Source organism: Empidonax traillii, unplaced genomic scaffold, assembly GCF_003031625.1.
Source record: "Empidonax traillii isolate 1590-97213 ecotype Southwest subspecies unplaced genomic scaffold, ASM303162v1 scaffold19:size3308961, whole genome shotgun sequence".
NCBI classification, from domain to species: domain Eukaryota; kingdom Metazoa; phylum Chordata; class Aves; order Passeriformes; family Tyrannidae; genus Empidonax; species Empidonax traillii.
In genome coordinates this window covers 555,938-575,129 of record NW_020955212.1, presented here as the reverse complement: position 1 = coordinate 575,129, position 19,192 = coordinate 555,938, and the positions used below count along the sequence as shown (strand labels likewise).

Here is a 19,192-nt window from a genome sequence, read left to right as displayed (position 1 = left end):
TTTTGCCCTTGTTTCAGAAGATCCTAGTGTACAGCCTAGATGGGAGCCACCAGAGAACAGAGAGCCACGTACTGGCAGCTGATTGTCCAGTCCAGGATTGCCCTTAACAGCGTTTAGGGAGATCGTATGTTTAGATATTTTATTTCCCGTTTCCTTCCATACCTCCTAAAAAAGGGAAGGTGGGATTCTGTCTTTGAGGAGTCCAACAGAAGTAGTAACAGAAGTAGTTAATGCTGGTTGTGTCCTGAACTTTCTGTCTCTTGGAACGTGGCTTATGATCCTAAGGGAGTTCCACATATCACCTAACTTTAGCATAGAGCTGGATGTCTCTTGACACGTGCTTTGTAGGTCTACTCTTATTTCCTGGACCTTTTTATAGGCTACAGGTCTACCAGGAAAGTAACACAGAACCAGGACTCAGGTCAGTCTTGTGACAATTAATCTCTTAGAAGAGGAGGGGTAGATGCATGTAGGGGGCCAAAAAGCCCAGCACAAGAATAAGACACCTAATGAAAAGCAGAGACTAAGGGACATATGGCTATAGTGTTTCATAGGCAGCAGGGAGGAAATGATTTGTCCTTCATAAAAATCCAGCAAGGCTCGTTTTCACCTTTTCCTCCTCCTCCACTTTGCCTTCTCCATCTGGTTAAAAATCTTCAAATCTGCTTTTGAAAAAACAAATTTTAACCCATGTACAATTGTAGAGCTTTACAATAAACAGCTTAAAGAATGAGGGTGTTTCAGACTCTTCAGAGACTGCATTTTGACAGTAATACAGTCATTGCAGATTAATGTGTAGCTCACAAGGCTTCATAGGTCTGTCAAAAGGAGGTCACTCGCAAGGTTTTGGATTTTAGAAGTTGTTTATAAAACTTTTATGTGGCCTATAGCAAGGAGTTTCTCGTGGTTTTTACTACTTCTCAGTTATGTTTTGGCTCAAAGTTTTCAGGCTGTGAGGAGAAGGGAAAGGAAGGTCATGGTCCTTAAGAAAAGCAAACAAAACCCCTACCCCAATTACACCACTAGTCTGTTTATTCAGGAGAATGTGACCGAGAATCTAGGAGAACATTCAGTGTCACTGCAAAGTTTTTGCAACAATGTTCTTTGGGTTTTGAGAAACTCTTAAGAAAAAATGATAATATTTGATATAAATACTGGTTGTACAGGACCTCTGGAGGTCATCTGAGCCCAACTTCCTGCTCAAAGCAGAACTGTCACATTGCTGGATTGCATCAACCATATCTTTGCCAAGTCTTGAAAACCTCCAGAGATGGAGATTTGTAAACTCTCTGTGGGTCGCACTGCTCTCCTGATAAGAAAGACATTTTTTTAGTGTGCAATCTGAACTTCCAAGCTGCTGTCTGTGGCTGTTGTTCCATGTTATACCATTCAATGCTGCCGAGAAACATTCACTTGACTCTGTCTTCTTTACAGCTCCCCTTGAGATATCAGCTGGCAGCTAATTACATTGCTCTTTAGTCTCCTCCTCAGCAGACTAAATAAACCCACATCCCTCAGCACTCCTTGTAGGAGTCATTGTAGGCCTCCACCCTATCTCGACATCCCTTTTGAATTGAGGGCCTGGATGTAGTATTCAGTATACAGCCTCACCACCACTCATTTGGGAGTGGCCAGGATTGGCCAGCTATAGCCCTCTTAATGTAGCCTAGGACATGACTTTCCTTCCTCCCAACAAGAATGCACCTTTTCAGCTTTTTCAGCTCGGCACCTGTTGTAATGCACAGGTCCTCTTTGGTGGGGCTGACCGTGGGATTATTCCACCCCAGGTGCAGGACTCCACGTGTCTCCTTGTTGGACTTTGTAAAGCTCGTCTTGGCAGAGTCAAGTTTCGCAAGTGCTGTCTGGGTTGACGTTCTGCCATTTGCTTTTTCAGCCACTTCTTCTGACTTAGTGTCATTTGCAGATTTACCATGGATGCAGTTGTGCCAGTATCAGGATTGTTATTAGGATGTTGAGCATTATGGGCCCTTGTGTTGATACTTGGGCTGCTGCTCTTGTTAAGGGCTGCCAACTGCATTGAAACAGGTTGAGGAAAGAATGGAGCCAAAATAGCAGCACTCACTGTCTGGTCACTGTGAAGGGTGCAGCGACCACTCAACTGCCTTCACCCTGTAGGCTTCTGAATTACTGAATCTACTGCAGTAGTGGATAAGACAGGTATACCATGGTCGGTGAGGGGTGATCCTGCTGTCCTCATCCCTGCCAGAAGCTTGTGCAGGATGCCCTGGTGCAGCCAGTGCAATCAGAGTGATCCCTGAGGAGAGGCACTACTACAGCATCTCTGGTGAGCAACTGATGGATTAAAGCTCCTGTTTTAAAATATGTTGCTATAATTTACACAGCAAATTAACTGTGGGATGCTGATAAAAGAATGAGAGGAGACCAGAATGGAAACAGCTGAAACTTGCTTCCTTCTGAAAAGTGTGACTGGAACACAGTTAGTCATTATCTATTTGATAGTAAGCAAGTACATGTTTGCTGGTAGCAAATAAACTATTGTTTTAAAGATTAATGAGTGGGAGAGACATTGTTCTCATTGACAAACAAGAGCAAAGGCCTTGGGCCTGCACGTGTTGTGCCTTGTTCTGAGCAGCAGCTGTGTGTTCCCCTCATATTCCAGCTTACAGTGATTTCATAAACAGAGAAATTGTTTGTGCCTTTCATTGCCAGTAATGCAGAGATGCTGAAATCAAGTGGATGTCAAGGCCTTGGCAGTGCAGGATGAGTTAGATTCACCTGGATAAAAGAGAAGCCAGTTTTGTAAATACTTGAAAATAACGGATCTTTACTGACTGCCATTTCTGATGGGAACTCTGCTGGTTAAGTTAGTGATGTCCCTTACATGAATTTGTCAACACTTGTGGTCTGGCCCTCTGGTGAGGGAGTCTGGCTGAGGGGAGAAATTCTGTATAGGCTTGACTCCACAGAATGTACCCTCTGCATCTGTTTTGGCAGCCTGGATGAGCTTTCAGCTGCGTGCAGGTGTGTTCACGTGTCAGAGGCTGAGCAGTGTCTACCAGGGTGTATTGGATGTCAGCTAACCTCAGAGGAATGCTATAGCTGTGTTGCAGCGTGTTTCAGTGTCAGTGATATTGTGCAGAAACAAAAACATCAGAGACTGGATGAAATGGAGCATATGTCATAAATTCAAGCTGTATATCTTAGGGTGGGAAAAAATCCTCTATTAGGTTAGCTGGGCAAGGGCTCTGAGTACAAAGAGGGCTTGGGTCAATAAAAGCTGTGTGAACCAATCAGAAAATTGTATTTCATAATTAAAGAGTACAGGTTGTTTTCTGCTTTGAAAATGGACAAGCAGATGTCTGTATGCTGCTGCCAGTTCCAGGAGGACTACATTTGAAAAAGTGCCTGGGTTTGTTTTCTTCTGTTAGCTTGCCACGGCCTAGCTTTTTTTGTTTTCATCCCTATCTGTAACTAGCAACATAATCCAGCTGTTGTTCATGGTTCCCTTCTGTGCAGGGCCCAGTGTAGGCTTAGCAGAGGAATGCCCATGAGAGTTCAGCTTTTATACCCCAAAAGGGATTTGTTGGTATTGAGCACCTATGAGCAATACATTATGTTGCAGTTTCGAACCCTGTCAGTACCCCTTTAATTTGACATAGTTTTTTATTTTCCAAGTTGACATGTTTTGTACTGCAGTGCTCCATTTGCTTCTGTGAGTGCTGCTAATGTGTGTCACCTCTGAGTCCTTGGGAGCTGCCTGGGAAGTTCAGAAATGTGATTTTCGGAGTGTGGGCTCCATAGCAGGTGAGATCTTGGCCGTGAGGAGAGGTCTGAGTGGGCAGAGCGGGGCTTCTGGATGTTCAGCTTGCTCTAAGGAAGGAATTGCTGTGGGAGATGTATTTGTAGCAGGTTGCTTGCAGAGTACTGAGTTGCAAAGGAGGGATGAACAGAGCGCAGAAAGAGTTGGTGTCTGTGTGGATGGCCTGTGACAGACGCTGCTGTAAGGGTGGGATTTTCCTTAGCTTAGACCTCTGTGGCTGTTTGCGTTTCTCAAGGAGTCCCGTTTTATATTAAAGAGGAAGGGTGTGTGGTGGTGAAGACATTCAGTTGAGCTCCCTGGCAGAAAGCGCTGATCGTCAGCCGCAATGAGCAGCGTCTCTGTGGCAGTGGGAGCTGGGGAACAGCCCCCGGTTCCCGAGGTGTCAAGACTTCCTCATTTTCAGTGAGGGGTTCCACTGGCCTGGCTCCTTCTGATTATTTTGAAAGAGATCCTCACTTGATGGTAGACTCCATCAAGCACCAGCGATATGTGTGACAGGCAGAAAGCTGACATCCTGCCTGCCTCCAACATCTCTCAGAGCTTTTTGTCCTCATCCCTAGTACATTTTTCCTTATTCTCCCCCAGGGCTAAACCTCTCTCAACTCAAGTACAAGTTTGTGATGAAAGAAAATAGCCTGGTTTTCAGCCATTCATTTGAATTTTGAATTCTTATCTTTTGAGAGAAACAACCACTGACTAAAGTGATAAATGTAAGGAGGTTGGATGGAGATGTGAGCTCCTGTTCTCTGTGGTTTTAGAAGCACATGAAGAACACGGCTACTCTCTCTTCCATTGAACAGAGTGACCTGCAGGCTTGGGACTGAGAGCGTGAGAGCAGCCTGTTGGTGATGGTGCAGAACAACTTGTACATGCTGGAGGGAGTTTTAAATGAAGCCTAATAGTTGAGTAACTCTACTGACTAAAAAGTGTTTGGCTATTCTTTTTCACACTGGCAAAGCCACAAACCTGTTGATGATTTTCTAATGACGAATGTATCATTCTTTACCCTAGAGTTTGGCTTTTTCTTTCTCAGGCTTTCAGTAAGTTGCTTAAAATAAAAGACTGTAGATTGACTTCAGATAACTCTTGAAGCCAAATTGCTATTTGGACTAACTGTGTTGCTTAAAAACAAAGCAGTGTTTCCAAATTGCCACTGCAGATTAGTATTCAACAAATGCAGCTGGGAGGGAGTATTTAAGTATGGTTTTGTTTCAGTTTTCCATTTGCCCACACAGTTACAGGGCATGAAGCATAATGGATTATGGGCCCAGAGTTATGGGCCTGCCTGTTAACAGCTTCAGCTCTTGATGTTCTACAGGTCCAGGTGCAGGTAGAAATCTAGCTGAATTGTAAATTTGGCCTCTGTTTTTTTATAATAAAGTCCATTTTCCTGCTGTGCAGCCAATTGTGCTTTAGAGGCTTCATCAGAAGAGCTGCTAGTACTGCAAACTACCACTAAACGTTGTTTTCTCTGGGGATTTAATAACTCCTCTCCTAATGCTCTGCAGGCTTTTTGCTAGCTTAGATGTCTTGATCCCTGACCTGGGTATCTGTGCCAACAGAAACTTTCAAGTGCTGATGCAGTTACGGTGAGAAAATTGTACTTCTCCTGTGCTCGCATTGCCCCTGGGATCTGGTTTTACTAGAGTTTCGAAAGCAGCTACTTGCTCATGAGGTTCTCTCTGTGCTAGGAATGGTTCTCCAGTCTGTTTCCACGTGTTTATAAGTTGTTTCTTGCACGGGCAGGCCCGCTCATGCAGCGAGGCAGCCGTGGAGCTGAAGCTGCCTTCACAGCCTTATTGCTGGAAGTTACTGGGACCCGGCTCCCTCTCAAAGGGTCTTCCATGAAAATCAGTCCTGCTCTTCCTCCAAACATTCTCAGTACTGTTCTGCAGTATTTAGTGCAGCTCCTACTGGAGCCTTGCATTTTATTTCACTTGTTAAAACCTATCTCAAACTATTTTTATGGGAAAATTTACTTGTATAAATACTTGTATTTGATTCCTTTGCTAGCGTAGGTCAAACTTACTGGAAGTTAAAAAAAAAAAAATTTTGAATTTTTTTTGAAAATTTAGTAGGGGTTGTTTTGTGCATCCATTAACATTGGCCCAAAGCTCTGTGCTGCTTTGGAATGTGCAGTTCTGCATGGAAATTAACACTTTAATGCCCTGGCTCTCCACCAAGGTTTTAGGCAGGGTGGTGGGGGGTATAAGCTGTTTGAAAGCAGCAAAGGTTAGATGAAATTCTTCTCTGTGGAAACACCATGAACCACTTCAGAAGGAAATGCACCAGGGACCTTGGTTGGAAGGAAATTACTGCACTGATTGTGATGAATTTTATTTCCCTCTCTAGCTAGTAACCGAAGGACCTCTGACACATAACTTCTATTTTTTCATGGTCACTTCGAGGTGAAGTACCTCTCTGTGTGAGAGGGGGAAGGAAGTAAGAAGAGCTTGCTGCTATTTCAAGATATAGTGAGGGAAACTTAGTGTGTTTTATTTCCTTTTGAGACTTGTGTTTAAATTAGGAGTCTGCCTCCCCTGACATGGGGCAGGGAGGGAGGGGTTTTTTCCATTACCTTTCCAAATAACTGCAGTGTCCTGGGTGTGAAGGTGTTTGATGCAGCTGGTGTTGAGGAGGTGTAGCCAGCTGTTTGCTGGAGAAATGCACCGTTGTTTTACTTATTTTATACCAGGGATTTTTAGCTGCTTCCCAAATGACCACCATTTCTTCACACTAAAACCTCTTCATTTATTCATAACATTTATCGTCCTCAGTTTAATATTCTATATATCAGACTTATTTTCCCACTTTCATTCTCAGACTCCTTCTATGTATGTCATGATATGTCAAGTTTTATTCGTTGTTTTGTCCTGTCAATCACGTCTGGTCAAAGACATTTCTTACAGGTAATGAGATATAAATAAACAGAGTAATCCTGGTTTATTTTTGAAGAGTCATTGAAGTGTAAATGAAAACTGTCTTCATAGTGCTGGATGCTCAATTAATTGAATGTGAACCTTACATTGGAAGGGAGGCGTTTCAGTACAAAACAGCTCAAAAGTACTTCTTTAAATAGAAATTTGTGAAATATATATTGTAGAAAAATTCAGGTAAAGATTTTACTTTTGAGCTAAAGAAAGTATTTGTGTGTCAACCTCAAAAGAGCTGCAGAGCAGTAAAATTCTGATATAGTAAATGAACACAAAAGTTTCAGAAATTTAAAATTTCTGATGTGGGAAAAAAAATGTGAAATCTGCACGTTTGAAAGCCTGAATGTTAAAATTGCTACTCATTCAATGATAACTATAAAAAGAGATGATCTCTCTATCTCATTTAAAAAAACACCCAACAAAGAAACCCCTGACAACACCAGTAATTTGTTTATGAATAGTCTTTTTCTGTTTATTGTAAAGTCACCTATTTTGAACATCTAAGACTTGTTCACCCTTGGTCCTCAAGTGTGACACTGCTGAACTCTGCTATGGTGCTACTGCATTATAACTGGCATTGTTTCTGCTTTATTGGCTCTCCCCTTTTGGGCTGAATAGGCAAGAGTTTGCTGCTGGCCCTGGAGGGCTGATGATGTTCAGCTGTGAAAAAGGGAGGTGGCTCCAGCCTGCAAGATGGGATGTGAGCGTTTTACTTGAGGGCTGTTCAGAGTTGGATTTGGGTATGGTGAGAGCCTTGTTAAAACCTTCAGGAGAGATGAAGGCAGTCTGTGCATGCAGTGTCACTGAGGATTTTTCTGGTCCAGAACAGAAGAGATCACAGCTCGTTGACTAGATGGCTTCTAAGCAGTGCTTGCTTTGCTGGGAAGGTTGTGGTATGTTGTTTTAGAGGAGTCTTTTCTCTCACAGCAAGAACCATACGGTTCACCAAGAGACTGTTCTCCCCTGCTTCCATGAAGACACTTGAAAGTGCTTCCTTCAAGCTCAAACTTTGTGTTACTTTGCTTAAAAGAAGCAACAGTTTTCAAAGGACATAGCAGGGCCTTTATCTGTGTTTTACATGCATTGCAAATTCCCTTGGTTACCTTTGTGTCTGTGTACTTACTGCACCAATTGTGTCCCAGCGATAGCAAAGTAGAGAATGTCCAAAGAATTAGCATCTACTGTCTCAGAAAGCTTGTTTGTGCTCTATAGTAAGTTAATACTTCCAGAACATTTCTTCAGTGTGATTGATGGTGCATCAGATAAAAATCCACCCTGACTAAACTCAGGGAGTGCCATTCTCAGTGTATTCTTGACACGCTACAAGTTTGCCATTGCGTTTTCTTTTGGTTTGTTTCTCAGTGATTAAACCTACATCATAAGGTATTTTATCTGTCAGCCAGGTGCTTATTTGTAGGCCATCAGCTGTGTGGGTTTTTGGCCACAAACATCATGAGGCAGTTCTGGGCAAATTACCCCTTTGGGGGGGAACTGTCTTAGCAGTACTTACTCCAGTGAGAAATATGTGCCACTTCCAAGCCAAAGGCTGGGAAACAGTGGCGCTGGTGTGGTGCTTTTAAATTTTTGGGATTAGTGTTGTAGATCTTTGAAATGTGACTATTTAAAACTTTTTTTAAAATTTTTTATTTCTTTAGGCACAGCTGGAAGCTCAGAGGGCAACTCAGGACTTTCAGAGGGCCACTGAAGTGCTGCGTGCTGCAAAAGAGACCATTTCGCTTGCTGAGCAGAGGCTTCTGGAAGATGACAAACGTCAGTTTGATTCTGCCTGGCAAGAGATGCTCAACCATGCTACTCAGAGGGTAATACAATTGCCCCAGCACCTGTCTTTTCCATATTTTGTGTTCTCCTGTGGGGTATAAGGCTTTGCTTCTGAAAGAACACATTTTTGTTTTGATCCAGATACATGACATGTAGGAAATGGAGCTATGAAAAATTATGAAGCCTAAGGTTAAATGATCTGGGCATTAGGCTGCTTCTGGGACAACTATATTTCTCTGTCTGGCTGTGCTAATAGCTAGTGAAGTAGCTCTGTACAGAAAGAAATAAATTACCATCTGTATTATAGGGATAACAGATAAATTAACACATATCTGCATTTGGACTTTTGCCAGAAAAATTGCATGAAGATGGCTATTCCTGAATACACGTGTTATGGGAACTCTTACTCTGGAAAAACAGGGACATGTTCCAATTTTAGTATAAAGGCTTCTTAGTATGGAATAAGTTGAACAAGGCACTTTGCTTCAGAAATGTGTGTTTCAACGTAGGATTACTTGAAAATGTGTGTTGCATTTTAAGCTTGCATTCTGCTTTATCCTGAATTAACTTTCAAATTTAGACAAGGTCTTACCTCCTTTGTAAAGTCTTTTTAAACTTGCAGAAGAGATGCACAAAGAAAGACAGTATTCTTCCTAGCAGCTGTCAAGAAGAATTTTCCTATCTTTTGCTGTGTCTCTTTTTTTTTCCCCTGTCTATTAAAAAAAGAAAAAAAAGCAGAAAGTTTTTTTTTTTAACGTGGAAGAACCAAAAATCAAAGTTAAAAATCTTCGTTCTGTCAGAGTTTCCTTAATATGCTAGTGAAGCTGAACTTGCTATTCCAAATGTGCTGGTGTGCCATACAATGTTCATATTGTCTTGCAGTCCTCAATGCAGTGGCTCTGTTCTCCAGCAGAAGCTTCTGAGTTATAAGAAAGCCTCTATTTCAGGGTGAATTGTAAAACCCAGCTGCCTGATGAGGAAACAGGGAACAGAAAGGATGTTGACTGAGTGTAGGGGAGAGATGGAAAACCTGGTATATATTAAAGAAAGAGAAAACGAACTCCAGGGTATTGTTTGTGTTATTGTCCCTGTTATCATTAGGTATTTGCAGATCAGGTAACCACTGTGTTTCTGAGGGGAGCCCCCCCTTTGCATTGAGTGTGTACCAGGACACCAGCAGCTGTCCTTTTCCCTGATAGTTATCCCAGCTCAGTAGGCGCAAAGTCCAGAAATGCATCCACAACTTTTGATTCTCAGAATTGATAGGTGAGAAAACTGGAAGCATCTAATGAGTTGCTTAGACCTTCTGACTGTTAAACTGCTGACTTCTGATAGAGAGTGACAGCAATCACATATTGGCCACTTCTGTCTGGCTGGTATAACACAAACTTGTGCTGGGGTGGGTCAGTCTGAGCGTGGGTGTGTTGGTGAGGAAAGAAACACTAGCAATTTTGGGAGTTCAAACAGATTCTTCTTTTCATGGGCCGTCTCAAGGGGTTCCCTGTGTGTTTCTACAACCCTTAATCTTTCCCTGCTGGTCTGTGATAGGTGTACACCTGAGATGAGCAAACCCAGTGATTTAGAGCAGAGGATCTCTGCTGACAGTGTTTGGTGTCATGCTGGTGGTGTTGATATGTATCATCACAGAATACCTGCTTGTTGGGGGACTGAGTCAAACTGTAATGTCTCTGATTTGTTACAGATGAACAGTAAATAGGAAACTTAGATTTACTTACTGCAGCTGTAAAATATCTTAGGCACTGACTGGAGTGCGGCTGAGGGCTCCTCGAATGGAAAACTTGTAACCCAACAATTCCCGGTGCTTAAAATAGCCTGGGTAAGCTCAGTTCCCAGAAAACACCCACCTGCACCTTTCCTGGGTGTACTAGATTTTGAGAGAGTTACATGGAAGTTTGTTTTGTCTCATGATTTTCATTGGCCGTACTGGAGGTCTTGAGGCTAGAGCCAGAGCCAAGGAGGGTGGGAATGCTGTTGGAAGTTCTGACCGACCAGACCCAGCATTAGTTTGTTTGGAGGGCTTGACTGAGTTTTATATTTTATTCCTTTATATATATATATTCCTTAAGTGCATGCAATTAATTAAGTTCTTAGTGTTCAGTGAGGCAAAGAGAATAACTGGGATTTCAGGGAGCAGCAAACATCATCGTTCCCTACCAAGCTGTGGGTGAAAACAGATTGGAGGATGAGATCTACTAGATCTATGAGTTCTCGTTGATTGCCACAGTGTTGCTGGTAACTCAGATCATTAATTCTTAATTACATTACAAATCACTAACTGAAGATGGTTCTGAGAGTGAAAGCTGAGGGTTAAGAAATAGAATTCTTTTACTCACGTGTATAAAATCGGTCTTGGAGAAAGCTTTTGCATTCTAGTTATTTGGATCTGCTAGCTTTTTTTGCATGTATTTATAAATGGCAGTTGTACTGGGCAGAGGATAATCCTGCAGCGGGCCTTGTACAGCAAGAGCTCAAGTGCAGAAAAGCACCTCTCAGCCAAATGTTAAAAGTGCCTACTAATTAATTTGTTTCTCTATTGATAGAAATGTCAGGCAGGAGTAAAGTGTTTTTGTTTGCTGTTCTTGGGCAGAGGCAGCAGGCTTTTTTGAATTAATCTGAAATTTGGAACAAAACCTGGGCCCCGTAGCAGCTTGGTAGCTGGCAAACACCGCAAACAAAAAGCAAAAAGAAAAAGGGTAAGCAAGAGAACAAACAAAAAAGTGGTTTCTTATACAGCCATATGTGGAAATGCTGCCAGGTTAGTTTTGCACATGACCCGGTGGATATGGACAAAGACTCGGGTTCCAGAGTACCAAACAGGAAATGCTGTTTCCGGACTCTCGCTGGGAGGAAATAGAGATAAGGGTTCCATGTTGTAATTGCTTTATGGTGTCTTGATAGACTGAAAAGCTATTAACACTATTTTTCATGTAAACAGAGTATTGTAAACAAAGCTTTTGTAGCCATTTATGCAGAAAATCATATAATTCAACTGATGCAAAATGGAAGAATTAGAGAAATTTTGTTTGTCCTCAGTGAGCTGGAAGAATAACATGAGGAAGGTCTTTTTATTCATGGAGCAGATAGAAACAGCATGAACAGGTACAGGGAGTACAGGCTGTCACTCAGAATTTTTTTACACCTTGTAGTTTGAGCTACATTTCCAAAGGAGGCTGGGTGCATAAATAGGAGCTGGATGCCTGCCTGCCTCTCTCTGAAGATGCAGCTAATCCCTATAAATGTCTGTGCTTGAGCTGTGTTGACAACAGTGAAGCGCTGGACTGTGGTGCAATCCTGCAGATCAGGCAGCTGCTTTACCCACTTCTATTCCGAACACGATGTGGATTTTGGGGTAAAGTCCTGTGGGTCTTTCTAGATGTCCATTTTTCCACAGATCTGAGAATTGTAATGACAGAGTGGAATTTAGCTCGTCAGCATCATACGTCAAGACCCTGACTTTGTATCACAAAACCTGGCAAAAGTTCCATTATAACGAAAGGAGGGCTGATCAATGTGTTGGTGGTTTTTGGAGAACAATTCATGTGACCAGAAGGGCAAGTTCATTTTAAAATAAATTCTCTGTTGATTGTAATAGAAATGTAGACAGTGAGATGAGCTTTAAAGCTACCTAGAGAAGAAAAGCACTGTTCACTCTTAGCCATTGGCTTACTGGGTTTTTGGTGTGTCTTTAAAATTTGGAGATTGTGTTTTTGGGAAGTGGAGGTGTGTTGCCTGTCTGCTAGCACCTTGACTATAATGCTGCAGTTTGGGGTGCAGAGAGCAGGGCAATGAAAGGGCCAAAGGATGATGAATTTTAGAGGGACGGAGGAGAAAGATCTTCACATTTATACTCCTGTTGAAAATAATTCATAAAGGTGTACAAAAGGAAAGTACTGGCAGATGTGTTACCTCTAGTTTGAGACAAGCTGGAGCAAAAAGGAAGATCCTTCATGAATTTCAAGAGAAATTGCTAATTTCTATTTGCTGATGGAATCTGCAGTCTTTAAAAAGGTTCTGCTTTTACAGTATTTCCTGAGATATGTTCAGTTCATAAATTCTGGCAGGGAGAAGAAATGTTTTGGCTCTTGATCATGAGACATTTTAAAAAGGAAAGGATGAGGGGAGAGTAAAGAGGGAGGAGGCATGCTCCCTCTTGGATTAATTTGGCTTGTGAAGCTCCCTCTGATATTACACCGTGAAGTGCCATCTGTCAGTGTAAAATGTGTGGGTGCTCTCATGATGTAGAGAGGAGAGATACTTCCTGAAGCTAGAAAAACTTTGAGAAAAAAAGGGGGAGAAGAAAAGTCTGTGAAAGAAACAACAAAAATACTACATCCTTCCTTGTCCTCATCTCTCTGTCACTTTATCTGGGATAAAGTGCAGGGATTCTGTGCAATCTCTTGTATTGTTGATTCTCTTCTCCTGGTTTACCCATCTTGTATTGTCTCCTTCTGCTTTTACAATCAGTTTAATTGTTTGAGAAAGAAACAGTTGTCCAGAGTAATCTTCTGGCTTAGATGATCAGCTCTACTGAACTCCACTGATAAAATTTTTCTTTTGCATCTGCTGTTATTACTGAAATTTTGCCTGGAGCCCATTTTTTACTTCAGGTCATGGAAATATTTTGGTTGGAACAAAGCTTCTCATATAGACTTAATCATGATGAATATATAGTCTACACTGACCTTTCTTTCCCAGACAACTGGTTTGGAAATAAAGGATCGGGAAACAGAGAAGAGGAATTAATTGATACCTGCATTGGGGGTTTGACTTGTTTTGTTTTCCAGTAGTTGTATCCTATAGCCTGTGCTACCTGGGAGAGTGAGTTCTGCCTGAAATAGGTGACCCAGTAGTTAGGAACAGGCGTGGGCTAAGAAATGTCCAGTGAATGCGTGGGCATCCTAGAATGGATGTTTTCATGTGTGTCCCTTGCTCCCCCCGAGGGTATGAATGGCAGGTACCGTGTAAGGAGGAAAGATGTGCCTTGAGCAGTCTTCATTTGAAGAGGTGTCACCCTCACTTTTATCCCTTCCTTTCTTTAAATGATGCTGTTGCATCTGTGATGGCTTAGGAGCATCTACAAGGCAGGTTGGTGGTAGAAGTGATAGAAGCACTTTAATTAGACAAAACAGCTTATTTTGTAACTGTGGTCGAAAGTTTATGTGCAAGTCCACATAATGCTGCTTTTTTTTTCTCCCCAAATGTACTGGGGCTGATAAAAAGTACTTCTTTCCCACACAAGCCTGTCTTTTTCTAAGCCCTTTTTAACAGGGGAGGTGTTTCCCTAGCTGGTCTTACGTTGAACCTGCCAGATGCAGAGGTGGCAGCATTGTTTGCAGTTTGTTTCTGTCCACCTGCCCTGATGGACAGCTCAGCCTCGGGTGTGCACCCTGAGCTACTGTCTCAGGGAAGGGGGACAGGCTGTCTCTGCAGACTTGTGGGGGTAATGTGAGTGTGATGACAGAATGCCCACAGGAAAAAACAAGGATATGGGGGGAGAGAGTTTTTCTTATATCACTGATTTCTCAAAAGGATGAAGTATACAGCCTTTCTTCCCCTTTTTTCCTGGAGAGGGTAATGAATGTGGGTATATGTGGCTGACAGCAAATGTCATATTTTGTCAGATATTTTGAGGTGATTACAGTCTATCATCCTCAAATCCCAGTTCTGCAGTGTTCAGCACTTCTGTGATGTTCGATATGAAAGGTAGGAAAAACCAACATGATACTGGACACCTGACCTGCTTTATGACCCTGATGTTGGTAGCACTTGTCATGTGATTTATCCCAGATATCAAAATGTATGCTAATTTAGCCCCAAGAATGGATGCAAGGGATTGAAATGTAATTGAGCATTGGCAAATTCCAGTCACACTGTTATTTTGTAGCTTCTGGCATTTTTAAATTGCAGTTTCCTTCCCACACCACAAAGGTGGTAAACCACCTTCTGTGCAGTCTTTGGAGACTGTATTTTCATTTAAGATACTTCCACACTAAAAGCAGCCTTGTCTGACATGTTTCAGTAAGGAAAGTGATTGCAGCACCCAGGCTTTCAGACGGTTGTTTGAGATAAGAGGCTGCAGCTTGTTTTCAGCATGCAGGAGAGAGTCTGTTATGAATGTGGTAATTTCTTTTTTTTCTCCCCTTTCTTTGAAAGTGGATGCCTTATATATATATATATATATATAATTGAAGGGCTTTGGAGTTGAGTACATTATTTTATGTCTGATCAAGAGATCCCTTGGAAATCTTTCTTTCTCGTAGTTCAATGTTCTGTAGTAACTTCTTTGTTTAAGGGTAAGTGGTGTGTGTAGATGAGCAAAACGTGGCCTGCAGTTGCAGCAAGAGCTAATAGTTGATGCTGATGCAGTGCAGCTTTGGCAATTTCACACTTTCATTTGGGCATCAGAAAGGACAACATGACAGTTTTCCTGAGAGGAAGGTCAAAGTTGACTATCTATTTTCCCTGTTCAGTTTAGCCTGAGGGCCAGGAGCACTGCCAAGTCCAGCACTGAACCCTGTCCCTAAGTGCCATGTCTGCAAGTCTTTTAAATACCTCCAGGGATTGTGACTCAACCACTTCTTTGGGCAGCCTGTTCCAGTGCTTGACAACCCTTTCAGTGAAGAAATTTTTCTTAATATCCAATCTAAACCTCCCCTGGCGCAACTTGAAACTGTTTCCTCTTTCCTGTAGCTTGTTACTTGGGAGAAAAGGCCAATCCCCACCTTCCTACAACCTCCTTTCAGGTAGTTATAGAGAGCAATAAGATACCCCCCTGAACCTCCTTTCCCCATCTGCCTCAGCTTCTCCTCATAAGACTTGTGCTCCAGACCCTTCACCAGCTTTGTTGCCCTTCACTGGACATGCTCCAACACCTCAGTGTCTTGATACATTAGGGCAGTGCTCATGATAGGTCTGCTGGTTTGCACGATGGTGATGTCAGCTCAGGGCTCCAACCTCTGCTTAAACTGTGATTTGAGGCTGGCCAGCTGTTTTAAGAGAAGAGCCATCTTGGACATGCTGTTTTCCAGTGATTTAGGCTGAACTGTATTTAAGTCTTCCCTCTGCTCAGCCCTTTCCAGAGGGATGGAACTGCAGCCGGGGGCTGAGTGACCTGCCAGCTCTCCCCTGGGAAGGCCAGGCTCCTGTGGGAGAAGCAGGAGGGAACAGAAATGTCACTATTAAGTGTAACTGGGTAGCTTCTGCTAGTGCTGTTAGATATTCTGAACTTCCTGTAAGAGATATTATGCGAGAAGCTGTGACACTTCTATCATAATAACACAGTGGTTGCGGATCTGACACACTGCTGTTCTTTTTGCAAAAGATTTTTGAGGTTCCTTGAAAGTAATTTTTTTTTCTGTGCTCTCACTTTGCTGACACGAGCTGACTGGAGAGATTATGAAGTTGCTGTTAATTAAAAGGATAAGAAATGGATCATCGTGCCTTGCCATTCAACCTGTTTCTTTCCCTCTTGAAGGTCATGGAGGCAGAACAGACCAAAACAAGAAGTGAGTTGGTTCACAAGGAGACTGCAGCCAAATACAATGCTGCCATGGGAAGGATGAAACAACTGGAGAAGAAGCTGAAAAGAGCCATCAATAAATCAAAGTATGTTTTACATCGGGAGATGAATTTATCGGTGAAGTCTGTTTGGGGGAAATACTGATTCTGTGGGAGTTTTTGAATTTGTGAAAGGCTCTCTGGGCTCCTGTCTGCATGTAGCAGCCTCACAGCACATTTGGTAGTGGTATTTGTCTTTGCATTTGTTGTCCTTCTAAGTGTCTTTTGAAAAACCTGATTTGATAGACTGGTGAACTACGTGGGATAAGAAACCTTTCCTGGGTGGAATCTTGTGCACTTGTTCTAGTGCATTGAACCCTTGGGTGGCACTTGATTTAAGAAACAGGCCCATGGCATTCCCACAGATGCTGTCTGCAGAGCAGCACGGCTCTGTGTGGAGGTGGTTTTGCAGCTTAGGATTGTTTGCAGTTTAGTTCTTATTTTTAGTTAGGAGAGCAACAAAGCAAGTGACAGAAGCCTGAAAGGTGTGAGACTGCACTGGTGTAGCGTGCTGTACATCAGACTTGTTTACTTCCTGATGCCGCCGTGGCAAAGCCGTGTGATAGCTGTTCTTGGGGGAGGAAACACACTTCAGAGGGCATAGCTAAGCAGTGTAAATGTCATTAGTAATTGTATCTGCATTTGATGTACATTTTTGCTTTGTTGTGGAGAAGTGAAACAGCTATTTGCTCAGAACCAGTTTAAAATTTTGGCCCTGTTTACAACCAGTTCTTAATCTTCTTTATATTTCACAGCCTTTTTTTTTTTTTTTTTTTTTTTTTTCATTTCCAGACTGTAGCTTGTCTAAACAATCTGCTTGCTGTATTTAGCTTTTAATCCCTCCGTCTAAAAATGACTTTCTGGTGAAACCGGTCAACTAAAAAATCTATTTTGATTGGTGTTTGCTCAATTCAAGAAAGAATTAGCACTTCTCAAGCAAGATTCAAGCATGTTTGCTGAAACGGTGTAGCGGCTTGACTTCCTATAATGAGCTGCATGCGATTTGTCTAGCGCTGCACAGGGACTGTGAAAACCACCATCAGATCGCTAAGTGACAGATTCCTCTGGATGAGAGCAGTATCTGAGAAGCACTTTGGCTGCTGGGAGTTCCTATCTTCCAATAAGATTTAAAATAAAGGCCCTGATTCAGTTGTCAGTGGGGTCCTACATAGCTTTTTATAGCCACGATAGTGCGGAGTCTGATGCCCCAGCTGCCTCTTGTGTGATTTACTTCTGAGTCTTCATTTCCTTGCTGAAACTGCCCTCAGAGGGGTGTTGTCTTGTGTCATTCTCCTCAGGACAAACTGCTTTTCTCTTGTGTGGAAGAATCCCAGCATATTCCTTCATCTCACATTAGGGCTGACTGCGATTTAAACCACCTAGGTAGGGTGTTCTGGAGACCCTTTAATAAAGGGTGTACAGAAATGCCACTTCTAACCTAGTATTGAAGTGGAAGATGCCTGATGGCATGAACAGTCATGGATGGATTTGAAGTCACGCTACACAGGGATGTTGGAAAGGTCAGTTGTCTCTCAGCATTGCCATTTTCCTGTAAAGGAAAATTGAAACTGAGCTGAAAACATCAGTGCTGTCAAGTGGCTACATAAACTGGGAAATGAGGCTGCTGAACTTGCAAATGTTTGTATTTTAGGGTGTTGCTGGCTCCTAGTAGCTTTTCAGTAAGGATTTAATATGAGCATCCTGCTCTGACCTTCTCCCTGGGTGGTTTGGGAGCGCTGGCAGTAATGCTTGGGCCTTTCAGGTGCATTTGTCCATCCTCTCTCACTGTAAAATTGTGGATAGACATGCTGAATGAGTTCCTGTCTTTCAGGAAAAAGTTATTTGAATTTGCTCCTCACTTCAGTCTGGATTAAGACGCTTAAAGCAATACAATTTTGAAAGTAAGACTGGGACAGCCTGGAGAAAAGTCATTTAGATGATTTACTATGTAAACTTGATGAGCAAAGGATTATTGGATAGTTTTGTTTTGGTTTTGCTTTTAATTTTGTTTCTGGGTGCTTACTTGCTTGTAAGCTCTGAATGTGCGTATGGCTGCATGTTCTTAACAGTCCCCAGATCTTCTGGCTCAGTGCCTCTGAGCTGTAGGATAATGAACTTGCCTGTGTTTGCTGGTTTTTGGAAGTCACTTTCTGCTCCAGTGACTTGGGCAAAGTGCCTTTCACTCTTCCTGTCATCTACTTAAAAAGCACTTTGACTGTGCAGTGCCCTGGACTTGGACGACTGATGATGTAGGACACTGATTGCATCAGTGAACGATTCGCCCGCCCTGCTGAGTTATGGACCAGCTTTCAACAGTTACGGGGCCATGGATGTGAGGGGATGAAGTGACCCAAGGAGATGTGGGTCCCTACCCTGCCAGTGCACTGTTTTCTGCTGGCATCAGATACCTGACTGTGTGTCAGCAATGAGCGAGCAAAAGTGCTTGAGTATGAGCTCCTCCGTGTCAGCCTGTCGGTATCCTTCCTGTGGCTTAGATGGCATTTTTCTTACCTGTTACAAGTAAACATGCCTGCTTGTATGTGCACATATTTGTGTATACACACACACACACACACACACACATACATGCATATGGGTTTTTTCACACCATGCAAACACACGAGTGCTGGTGGCTGAAAGAACAGGGACTTTTCCCCCAGGCTTGTGGAAGCTGATGGAAGGTTAGGACTGAAGCCTGGTTGTTCCCTCCCAGTTGGTGCCAGGGTAAGGAAGGAAGAGAATAAGGTTATTTGAGGTGAATGGGTTTCTCTGTTTTCCCTGTACGTGTTTCCCTGCAACACTGTTCTGTCAGTGTCTGTGACTTCCCATTGCTTCAGGGTAAGGCTGTAGGAGTCCCTTATCTGTTGGATCCAAACTCTCAACTACAGTGTTTTATCCTGCCTGGAGGTGTATCTGTGTAGCTTTTGGCAGGGTTATGTCCCAGTGAGGAAAGGCAGAGGTACAGCTTGACTGGATCAGTGTCTCTGGAAACATCGAGACTTGGCTGTGTGCTCCTAGTGGTGGTAGGGGGGGGGGCTGATTAAAAATAGCAGAGCTGGAAATTACCTACTCTTGGGAAAACACAACTCAGTTATTTTGT

The 19,192-nt window shown here is 42.7% G+C and overlaps 1 protein-coding gene across 1 annotated transcript in view; it reads left to right on the top strand.

Moving 5' to 3' along the window:
- Positions 1–19,192, top strand: part of SH3BP5 (SH3 domain binding protein 5) — a 53,051-nt gene that overhangs the window by 23,703 nt on the left and 10,156 nt on the right. Inside the window, exons 4-5 of the mRNA XM_027897235.1 lie at positions 8,391–8,555; positions 16,010–16,140. Of these exons, the coding sequence (XP_027753036.1) occupies positions 8,391–8,555; positions 16,010–16,140 (296 nt within the window). The remainder of the gene's footprint in view (positions 1–8,390; positions 8,556–16,009; positions 16,141–19,192) is intronic.